General features: G+C 45.7%; 1 protein-coding gene and 1 pseudogene across 4 annotated transcripts in view; one reads left to right on the top strand and one right to left on the bottom strand.

Annotated features, from left to right (window-relative positions):
• Positions 1–518: 518 nt before the first annotated feature.
• The window catches only part of ZCCHC8 (zinc finger CCHC-type containing 8), a 49,609-nt gene continuing 38,261 nt past the window's right edge, over positions 519–11,866 (bottom strand). For all 4 annotated transcript variants that reach the window (XM_053586834.1, XM_053586831.1, XM_053586832.1 and 1 more), the window contains one exon: positions 519–1,911. In XM_053586834.1, coding sequence (XP_053442809.1) covers positions 1,130–1,911 — 782 coding nt within the window. In that variant the 3' untranslated portion in view covers positions 519–1,129. The remainder of the gene's footprint in view (positions 1,912–11,866) is intronic.
• LOC128583027 (39S ribosomal protein L43, mitochondrial-like) lies at positions 9,634–10,277 on the top strand (annotated as a pseudogene).

Here is an 11,866-nt window from a genome sequence, read left to right as displayed (position 1 = left end):
TTTAACTATTATCTTGGGGTTCAAATCTAGAAAATTATTTTTGTACAAAGACTAGCTGCCCTTCATCCTTTAAAAATAATTCCTTTAATAAGAGTCTGTTTCTAGCTCAGAGCCTGTAGCACAGTGGTTACGGTGCCAGCCACATACACCGAAGTTGGTGGGTTTGAACCCAGCCCAGGCCTGCTAACCAACAACGACAAATGTAACAAAAAAAACAGCTGGGCATTGTGGTGGATAACTGTAGTCCCAGCTACTTGGGAGGCTGAGGCAAGAGAATCGCTTGAGATCAACAATGGGAGGTTGATGTGAGCTGTGACATGACAGAACTCTACCGAGGATGACACAATGAGACTGTTTCCCCCCACCCCCAGAAGGGTCTATTTCCTTTAAAGCTGAAGGATTCCCTTGTTACCACTACATGTGCAACCATATAATTTATCTCCACACTTTAAATTTACATAGTATATACACTAATTTAACTGTGAATCACTTTTTTGTATTCAAAGTCTTAGATTATGTATATGAAAACTAATTTATTAACCCTCTATACACAAAGATGGACATACCTGTACAGCAAGCATGTATGAAGAATGAAGTTAAAAAAAGTAAGACTATTATTAAAATTGATGCATGTAAATCATTTACAAAAATACCCCAAATGGAATAAAGCTGCTCATCCCTGATTTTTCTCATTTGGTTGTCAAAGCTGAAATACTAATTTAAAATGGTTAGAATTTTTTCTTTTAAAAAGTGATATATTAAACTTATATATAGGACAATCAGCAAAATGTAGAAAGAGAAAACAATGTACAAAAGACAGATAAAAACTTTCACTCTTGACAATCACAATCCAAAAATAGTATAAACCTTAACAAACTATCTCTAAACCAGCTCAAATTCATAGCCCCCCAACCCAAGTGTTCTTCAGGAGGAATAAAACATAGTAAACTAGAGCGCCCAGTCTTCCTATTATTTAAAATAGGCGTGACTTTAGAACACAATCGAACCTTGGATTTTTAAACATGGGAGGAACAAATAGGAAAACAGTTCTTATCTGTCCACTATAGTGCTAATTAACAGAACATAAAGTTATAGATAATTAAATAGCTCTTGCTGCTATGCCAAGCAGTTATTCAGAAGCCTTTTTATTTTTCTGCTGGTTTCGGGGTGAGTTCTTTAACAAATTTCTTATCCTGAGGTACATTCCAGTAGATTCTGCCATATTCTCAAATTCAAATGGTGTTATTCCACTTGCAAATTTGCTCATGTCAGGTATAGGGCTGTGAAATTTAGTAGCCATTGAAGGACTGGTGTCCACATCAAAGACCTTTTGACCACCTCCGTTCCTAATGTCACAGTTTGATACAACACTGCCATTATCAAGAAGAGCACCCTTAGAGTCTACTTGAATAGACTCTTCCTTTTCCTTCTGACAAAGCGATGTAGCCTCAGTATCTGGACTTGGGGAATGTTCAACTTCTGATTTCTTTGTACAAGTGTCTGGTACCTCAGGCTCACCTAGTATTTGCTTTTCAGATTCCTTTTCCTCTGGGACAAGGAGGTCTAGCTCATTTGGAGAAGGTGATGATGCAACAGAATTCCCAGTTACAGGTGTGTCCACAGGAATATCAGAATCACTATTCATGCTCTCTGCCTGCTCCAGAGCCGCCCATATCCGCCTCTGCTGTTCTTCAAGTTCTTCTAGAGTCAGTGCATCCTCGTCCACAGCTGCAGATGCTGTCCTGGTCTGGGGTGAGTCACTGGGAGTGAGTGGAGGGGTGCCCTTGGGGAGTGGAGGAGTGAAGATGTGTGGAGGAGTTCCCTGTGGCAGTGGAGGAGGAGTGTCAGGAGGTAATGGCGGCTGAAACCGAAAAGTTTCACTGTTCTGAGAACCATGCAGTATCTCCACATCTGAAATAAGAAAATAAGAGATACTTCAGCAGTTGTAATGGCATTTGATTTACTATAGTTTATTAGGTGTATCCAGAGGTTCAATGGCCAAAAATAACCAGCTTGAGAGGGGAGGAAACTAGATTCTCAGGTGCCATGACCACCGCCTAATGTCCTTAGTGCACGCTAAAAGATCATCTGCAGGGAGACCTCAGGATCTTCTAGTGTTGGGAAATTTTTTCTTTCTTTTTTTTTTTGTGTGGTTTTCGGCGGGGCTAGGTTTGAACCCGCCACCTCTGGCATATGGGACGGGCGTCCTACTCCTTGAGCCACAGGTGCCGCCCTAGTGTTGGGAAATTTAATCAAACCCTGGCACAATCATAGCTCATCACATTACAGAATTATAGGCATGAATCAACATGCCCAGTCTGTCACTTAGATTTTAAGAAGTCAATTCACTGAGAAGATCAATGAATAAATAAAAGAGCTGAAAGGGACTCTGGAAGGCCAAGGTGGGTAGATTGCTAGAGCTCAGGAGTATAAGACCAGGCTGAGGAAGAGAAAAACCCTGTCTTATCAAAAATAGAAAAACCAGCTGGCTCAGCACCTGTAGCTCAGTGGTTAGGGTGCTGGCCACATACATTGGGGCTGGTGGGTTTGAACCTAGTCCAGGCCTGCTAAAAAAAAAACAACAACAGGCGGCGCCTGTGGCTCAGTCGGTAAGGCGCCGGCCCCATATACCGAGGGTGGCGGGTTCAAACTCAGCCCCAGCTGAACTGCAACCAAAAAAATAGCCGGGCGTTGTGGTGGGCACCTGTAGTCCCAGCTACTCAGGAGGCTGAGGCAAGAGAATCGCTCAAGCCCAGGAGTTGGAGGTTGCTGTGAGCTGTGTGATGCCACGGCACTCTACCGAGGGCCATAAAGTGAGACTCTGTCTCTACAAAAAAAAAAAAAAAAACAACAACAACGACAACTACAAGAAAAAAAATAGCCGGGCATTGTGGCGGGCACCTGTAGTCCCATCTACTTGGGAGGTTGAGGCAGGAGAACTGCTTAAGCCCAAGAGTTTGAGGTTGATGTGACACCATGGCACTCTACCGAGGGTGACACAATGAGACCCTTTCTCAAAAAAAAAAAAAAAAAAAAGAAAAGAAAAAAAAGACACCAGCTGTGCATAGTGCCAGGTGCCCATAGTCCCAAGTATTTGGGAGGCTGAGGCAAGAGGATCACTTGAGCCCAAGAGTGTGATGAGGTTGCTGTGAGCTAAGATCCCACAGCACTCTATTCAGGGTGACAGAGTGAGAGTCTATCCTCACCCCACCCCCACCAAAAAAAATAACTGAAAGAAGTATACAGGAAAAAAAAACGAGTTATAGGGCGGCACCTGTGGCTCAGTCAGTAAGGCGCCAGCCCCATATACCGAGGGTGGCGGGTTCAAACCCAGCCCCGGCCAAACTGTAACCAAAAAATAGCCGGGCGTTGTGGCGGGCGCCTGTAGTCCCAGCTACTCGGGAGGCTGAGGCAAGAGAATCGCATAAGCCCAGGAGCTGGAGGTTGCTGTGAGCTGTGTGAGGCCACGGCACTCTACTGAGGGCCATAAAGTGAGACTCTGTCTCTACAAAAAATAAATAAATAAATAAATAATAAAATAAAAAATAATAAAAAAAATGAGTTATAGCCCCACCAACAGCCAGCAGGTAAGAGGGAAAGGCCTGAACTAAGAGGCAATTACTGAGATATTGTTAGCATTTGGTAACTGGCTAGAAACAAGAGGACAGAGTTTCAGGGTGGATGGAGTTGAAGATAAATGGGATTCTAAGCGCAGGTAATCAGAGGAACATTGGTACTGTTAACTATATTAAAGAGCACATAAAAGGAGGAAGAGAAGTGACAAGGTGAAAAGAGAAAACAGAGTTAATAAATTCTCTCTTTTATTATGTGTTGTATGTTTTATGCTTTTTTTTTTTTTTTTCCAGTTTTTGGCCGGGGCTGGGTTTGAACCCCCCACCTCCGGCATATGGGGCCGGCACCCTACTCCTTTGAGCCACAGGCATGGCCCGTTTCATGTTTCTTTTTTTTTGCAGTTTGGCTGGGGCTGGGTTTGAACCTGCCACCCCCGGTATATGGTGCTGGCGCCCTATTCCTTGAGCCAGAGGCACTACCCATGTTTTATGCTTTTTTTTTTTTTTTTGAGACAGTCTCAAGCTATCGCCCTTGGTAGAGTGCTGTGGTGTCACAACACACAGCAACCTCCAACTCTTGGGCTTAAGCTGTTCTCTTGCCTCAGCCTCCCAAGTAGCTGGGATTACAGGCACCCACCACAATACCCATCTATTTTTGGTTGTAGTTGCCCATTGTTTAGCTGGCCCAGGATGGGTTCGAATTCGCCACCCTCGATGTCTATGGCTAGTGCCGTAACCACTGCACTACAGGCGCCAAGCCTATGCTCTTAAGAATAAATTCTTGGGGCGGCGCCTGTGGCTCAGTGAGTAGGGCGCTGGCCCCATATACCGAGGGTGGCGGGTTCAAACCCAGCCCCAGCCAAACTGCAACAAAAAAATAGCCGGGCATTGTGGCAGGCGCCTGTAGTCCCAGCTGCTAGGGAGGCTGAGGCAAGAGAATCACGTAAGCCCAAGAGCTGGAGGTTGCTGTGAGCCGTGTGACGCCACGGCACTCTACCCGAGGGTGGTATAGTGAGACTCTGTCTCTACAAAAAAAAAAAAAAGAATAAATTCTTGGCCAGGCATGGTGGCTCACACCTGTAATCCCAGCACTCTGGGAGGTCGAGGCAAATAGATTGCCTGAACTCAGAAGTTCGAGACCAGCCTAAGCAAGAGTGAGAACCCTGTCTCTAAAAATAGCTAGGCGCTGTGGCGGGTGCCTACAGTCCCAGCTGCTTGGGAGGTTAAGGCAAGAGAATCACTTGTGCCCAAGAGTTTGAGGTTGCTGTGAGCTAGATGCCACACCACTCTACCAAGGGCAACAAAATTGAGACTGTCTCAAAAAAAAAAAATAACTTCTTAAACAATTAAAACTTGAGTTTCATTTCATAAAACACCTCAATAAACATTATTATCATAATAGTGTTAAATTAATAGAAATAGACACTCAGGCAGCAATATTTCATGATTCCAAACTGAATTGCTATATTCAGAGGTTTGGGACATGGAATCTATTTCACTTGCAACACACAAGTTTCATGCTACTAATAAATCTTTCCATAAGAAGGTGAATTAAACTGACTCAATGTTTCTAATTCTCCCTGGGAGTGAGCTGTCCATAGAGGTCATTCCCATTGCCACTCCTGTGGCACGATGCCCCTGCAGGGCAGGAAGAAGCTGGGTTGCAGTGGTACAAGGGTCAAATGGGCTTGCTTTGATTTAGGGCTACTGACCTGGGTGTTTAAGAAGTCAGCCTAGCTCAGGAGGCAAGCCCACATGGCCTTTTGCTAAGCAGAACTAAAAGTTGGCCTTGATCACTGTATGATCACTTAGTTGTTCAGAACCTAGGTGGGAAAGGGATTGCCATTAACACTCTCAGAAATTCTAACATTTAGTGTGCTGGCAGACAGCCCCCTGAGAAGTAACAAGGGAGGACTGACCTGGGTGGGGCGATACCTGAAAAGGCTTTTGGTGAAGTTAGGACAGGTGAGGCTTTAGGTCTTCAGCCTGAGGGTGTGGCCAGTGTCCTGAACCTGGTACCTTGTGGAGACTCATACTAGCCCAAGTTTTATTTTATTGATTGATTGATTGAGACATAGTCCCATTCTATCACCCTAGGTAGAGTGCTGTGGTATCATAGCTCATAGCAACCTCAAATCCTTGGGCTCAAGTGATCCTCTTGCCTCAGCTTCCCAGGTAGCTGGACTACAGGCACCTGCCATGACCTTTGACTAGTTTTTCTATTTTTAGTAGAGATGGGATCTGAGGTCTCACTCTTGCTCAGGCTGGTCTCAAATGCTTGAGCTCAAGTGATCCACCCGCCTTGGCCTTCCTGAGTGCTAGGATTTTTTTTTTTTTTTTTTTTAGTTTTTGGCCGGGGCTGGGCTTAAACCCGCCACCTCTGGCATATGGGGCCGGTGCCCTACTCCTTTGAGCCACAGGCGCTGCCAGAGTACTAGGATTATAAGTGTGAGCCACTGTGCCCAGCCACTCGCCCACCTTTTAAATCTGTTAATTGGGCAAGGAACCTCTGGTCACATGATCCTTTGTCCCTAGCAAGTGATTACATCTCATGGTGACTTTATTTATAAGTGTGGCTATTTCTAAAGAGGCAGAGGGCCTGTAAACAAAACCAGTTGCTTTTGCTGATGGCTGGGTCCAGAGGGCCTTTGGCAAGTGGCCTCAGGACCTTGAGCTGTAGTTAGCAGATGTGTGCAGGCAGAAGCCTCAGCAGATGCCAGCAGAGGCTCAGTAAGCCAAACTCCACTATAGACTGCAGGGATTTAGGGAGCTGAGGCACAAACTGCAAAGGTGAGGGCCCAGTACTCCTCAGGAGATGTGGCTGAGACAGTCTGGATGGTATGGAAATGAGTAAATAATCTGTTTTGTAAAGATTGTGTTTGCATCACAGAGAACTAATGCAAAAAGAAGTTCTTTCTGCATTACAGAGAGCTAGCTAGGTTATTTTTTTGTTGTTGCAGTTTGGCCGGGTTCAAACCCACCACCCTCGGTATATGGGGCCAGCACCCTTCTCACTGAGCTGTAAGTACTGCCCCAAGGTTCTTTTCTTGTGTTTTGAGACAGAGTCTCACTCCTCTGTCATCTTGGGTAGAGTGCTGTGGTATCGTAGCTCACAGTAACTTCAAACTCTTGGGCTTGAGTACACCTCTTGTCTCAGCCTCCTGAGTGGCTGGGAATATAAGTACCTGCCACCACGCCTGGCTAGTGTTTTTCTTTTTTTTTTTTTTTTTTTGTAGAGACAGAGTCTCACTGTACCACCCTCGGGTACAGTGCCGTGGCGTCACACGGCTCACAGCAACCTCTAACTCTTGGGCTCACGCGATTCTCTTGCCTCAGCCTCCCGAGCAACTGGGACTACAGGCGCCCGCCACAATGCCCGGCTATTTTTTTGTTGCAGTTTGGCCAGGGCCGGGTTTGAACCCGCCACCCTTGGCATATGGGGCCAGCGCCCTACTCACTGAGCCACAGGCGCCGCCCCATGTTTTTCATTTTTTAATTGAGCTGTGATGCCACAGCACTCTACCCAGGGCGACACCTTGAGGTTCTGTCTCAAAAAAAAAGAGTGAGCCCCTAGCACAGGGCTAAAAATGCCTGCATAGAAACATGTAGATTGGGCGACGGGTGCTACCACCACAAATCCCCAAATTCTAAGAAATGGCAAATGCCTCAAACGATCATACTAGTGCAGGTAAATTTCTGCCACAATATTTTAAGTACATAGGACCCAAATTCACTTTTTTTTTGTTTTGAGACAGAGCCTCAAGCTGTTGTCCTGGGTAGTGTGCCATAGCATCACAGCTCACCGCAACCTCCAACTCCTGGGCTTAAGTGATTCTCTTGCTTTAGACTCCCAAGTAGCTAGGACTACAGGCACCCACCACGATGCCCGGCCATCTCTTGGTTGTAGCTGTCATTATTGTTTGGCAGGCCCGGGCTGGATTTGAACCTGCCAGCTCAGGTGTACGTGGCTGGCGCCTTAGCCATTTGAGCTATAGGCACCAAGCCACAAATTCACTTCTTAAGAGGTTTCCTTTTTTTTTTTTTTTGAGACAGAGTCTCACTACGTCACCCTCAGGAGAATGCCATGGTGTCACAGCTCACAGCAACCTCAAATTCCTGGGCTTAAGCAATTCTCTTGCCTCACCCTCCCAAGCGGCTAGGACCACAAGCGCCTGCCATAACGCCTGGCTATTTTTCTGTTGCAGTTGTCATTGTTGCCCAGCTGGCCCGGGCTGGGTTTGAACCCGCCAGCTTTGATGTATGTGGCTGGCACTGTAATCACTTGCGCTACGGGTGCTGAGCCATTCTTAAGAGGTTTCATCTAATTGACTTTAGGTTCACAGGTGATGGAGACTGACACAGGCATTGACTGAGCAGCATCTTTGAGAAGACTAAAAGCAAATTTTTGCCCTCACTCAGAAAATACTGAGTCTTGGCTATGGTCTTTGATAACACTAAGAAGTATAGGACTCTGAGAACATAATTTTTTTTTTTTTAGAGACAGAGTCTCACTTTGTCACCCTCGGTAGAGTGCTGTAGCATCACAGCTCACAGCAACCTCCAGCTCTTGGGCTTAGGCAATTCTCTTGCCTCAGCCTCCCAAGTAGCTGGGATTACAGGTGCCTGCCACAACACCTGGCTATTTTTTGTTGTTGTCGCAGTTTGGCCGGAGCGGGTTTGAACCTGCCATCCTCGGCATATGGGGCTGGCACCCTACTCACTGAGCCATAGGTGTCACCAACTGAGAACATAATTTTGTTTGGGACAATAGCTTCAGGGGTTTTGGGAATTAACTGCTTTTAAAGTTAAACAGGGCGGCGCCTGTGGCTCAAGGAGTAGGACGCCGGTCCCATATGCTGGAGGTGGCGAGTTCAAACCCAGCCCTGGCCAAAAACCACACACACACAAAAAAAATAAATAAAAAATAAAATAAAGTTAAACAGGTATGTCTTGGGGCCTGTAGCTCAGTGGCTAAGGTGCCAGCCACATACACCAGAGCTGGTGGGTTTTAATCCAGCCTGGGCCTGCTAAACAACAATGACAACTACAACCAACAAATTAAAAAAAAAAAATAGCCAGGCGTTGTGGCCAGCTCCTGTAGTCCCAACTACTTGGGAGGCTGAGGCAAGAGAATCGTTTGAGCCCAAGAGTTGGAGGTTGCTGTGAGCTCTGATGCCACAGCATTCTACCGAGGGCAACATACTGGGACTCTGTCTCAAAAAAAAAAAACAATAAATAAATAAAAATAAAATTATTACAAAAAAAAAAGAAGGGTGGCGCCTGTGGCTCAAGGAGTAGGGCGCCGGTCCCATATGCCAGAGGTGGCGGGTTCAAACCCAGCCCCGGCCAAAAACCACAAAAAAAAAAAAGAAGTCACAGGTATGTGAGACAGGCTAGGATAATTCTATATTTCCTATTAACTCTTAATCCTAAGGCAGGCTGTAGGTGCTAGAAGCCCAGCATGTGAACTCTATGCATCTGGAATCCCGGAGGCTGAGACTAACAAGAATAAAAAATTTGAGAAAATAATTTGAGGGCTTTGATTTTGAAGTCAACTTGTGCAAAATAATTCCATTTTGGACTTGAATTCCCTTAAACTTTTAAAGGGGATTTAACCCATAACCTTAAAACTTTAAGTGGAATTAACCCATAACCTAGGAATTAAAAAATGGGAGGGAGGTTCATTCTGAAATATAGTGCAACTTATATTGCTGACATCTTATTAGAGTATCTTTATGATTATTATTAATTTTTTTTTGTTTTTTTTTTTGAGATAAGAGCTTTAGTTTGCACCCTTGGTAGAGTGCCATAGCGTCATGGGTCACAGCAACTTCAAACTCTTGGGCTCAAGTGGTCCTCTTGCCTCAGCCTCCCAAATAGCTGCAAGGCTACAGTCACCTGCTACAACACTTGGCTATTTCTTTATTTTTAATTTTTTTTTTTTTTTTCTTTTGGCCGGGGCTGGGTTTGAACCCACCACCTCTGGCATATGGGACCGGCGCCCTACTCCTTGAGCCACAGGCGCCGCCCTATTTTTAATTTTTTTTTGTTGAGATAGAATCTCAAGCTATTGCCCTGGCATCATAGCTCACAGCAACCTCTAACTAAGGGGTCCTCAAACTTTTTAAACAGGAGGCCAGTTCACTGTCCCTCAGACCGTTGGGAGGGCCGGACTATAATTAAAAAAAAAAAACCACAAACAGCGCAGCTTCCAATCTGTAGTTATGACTGGGCGCGGGACTCCGAGTTGCTTCTTGGCCAGTGTCCTCCACAACAGATTGGGTCGCTACAGGCAGCAACTGCAGCGTCTCAGCTTCACCCTCAGCCACGACGGGGCCTCGTCCCGTGGTGCCAGGGAGTTCGTGGAATACGAGGTGACCGACTTTGCCCGACGGAACCCTGGAGTCATGCTATATGTGAACACCCGGCCCTGCTGCGTGCCCCCAAGTAGTGGCAGAATACCTTAACGGGGCTGTGCGTGAGGAGAGCATCCACTGCAAGTTGGTGGAGGAGATCGTGATGCTAGTGCAGAAGCTGGCGAACCAGTCCGGCTTGGAGGTGATCCACATCCACAAGCCCTTTCACATGGACAACCCTAGCATCCAGGGCCAGTGGTACCCCTTCACCAACAAATTGACCACGTTTGGCGGGCTACGCCCCTGAGAGGTTCCGGATCCTGCCTCAGCATAGGTGCAAGCACAGTGAAGAGTTGTCCCACCACCTACAGCCCCAGGCTTTGGACCTTTACTTCAGTAGAGCTGATTCTTCCTCTTTGGGTTTCCAACCCCAGGCAGACAAATGGAACCCACCCAAACGAGAAACTGACACCAGAGGTATTGTTTGGATTAAAAAAGAGCTGCCTGTTTTCTTTCCAGTGCACACTTCTACATCTTAACCATTGGCATCTCTGAAACCTGAGCTGAGAGAACCTTCAAGGATTTGTTTTCTGAAATCCAAATTAATAATAGTGATCTCAAAACACAATAAGGAGTGTCATGGCTGGTTTTTGAAAAATCTCTGCTGGTTTTGCTGCTACAACCATTGAGCTAGAGAGAGCTAGTTCTGTGCTGTGAGCCTGGCATTGTGCTATGCATTTTGTGTGACTGCATACAGATTAGAAAGCTTAGGTTAACAAACTTGACCTGCGGTCATGCTTGATGTCTTATTTCAAAACATGTGCATATTCTAAGCATAAGAGCCATTTTTCATTATTCTAAAACTAGTAGAATATATAACATCCCTTTGGGATGGTTAGTATCAACAGCCATATGATTGATATAGGCCTGACCCCTGGAGGGAATGATTCTCAGACCAAGTCCCTGGTAACAAGCTTTCCCTGATCCTGGCTGCACAACTCCCCTTCTCTAGGCACCTCTTTGTACAGAAATGAATCCGTGTTTTCCTTTGGGCTAGTGGGTGGATGCTCTGAAAAGCTTCTTGAAGAAGAGAAGGAGAAGAGATAAATGATTATGTTCTAAGCTTAGTTTTAAAAAGGGATGGGTGGGGAAGAAATAAGAGCCAGAAAGTAAAAATCTATAAACTCTTGTATGAATTCTTGAAATGTAATTTTTGTTGTTTGTCATGCCCTATCACCAAGATCAGTGAATAGTGTGAGCCTTAATAAAAGGGACCATGTGCCTGCCCAGGACAGAAAACAAAAACAAAAACAAAAAAAAAACCATGAACAAATTCCTATGCACACTGCACATATCTTATTTTGAAGTAAAAAAACAAAACAGGTACAAATACAATCACACCGCCACATGTGGCCCACGGGCCGCGGTTTGAGGACCCCTGTGAGTCTAACTCTTGGGTTCAAGCAATCCTCTTGCTTCAGTTTTTCTATTTTTAGTAGAGACAAGATCTCACTTTTGCTTCAGGCCTAGTCTCCAACTCCTGAGCTGAGGTAATCCTCCTGCCTAGGCCTCCCAGAGTGCTAGGATTACAGGTGTGAGCCATCACTCCCAGCCTTCAGCTATTTTTTTTTTTTTTTTGACACAAGGTCTCACTTTGTCACCCTCAATAGAGTGCTATGGCATTATAGCTCACAGCAACCTCAGACTCTTGGTCTCAAGCGATTCTCTTGCCTCAGACTCCCGAGTAGCTGGGACTACAGGCACTGGCCACAACACCCAGCTATTTTTGGAGATGGGGTCTTACCCTGGCTCAAGTTGGTCTTGAACCTGTGAGCTTAGGTGATCTGCCCACCTTGGCCTCCCAGAGTGCTGGGATTACAGAGCCACTGCGCCTGGCCTAATACCCAGCTATTTTTAGAGACGGGGTCTTGCTCTGGC

Source organism: Nycticebus coucang, chromosome 4, assembly GCF_027406575.1.
Source record: "Nycticebus coucang isolate mNycCou1 chromosome 4, mNycCou1.pri, whole genome shotgun sequence".
In the NCBI taxonomy this organism is placed as follows: domain Eukaryota; kingdom Metazoa; phylum Chordata; class Mammalia; order Primates; family Lorisidae; genus Nycticebus; species Nycticebus coucang.
This window is presented reverse-complemented; position numbering and strand designations above follow the sequence as displayed.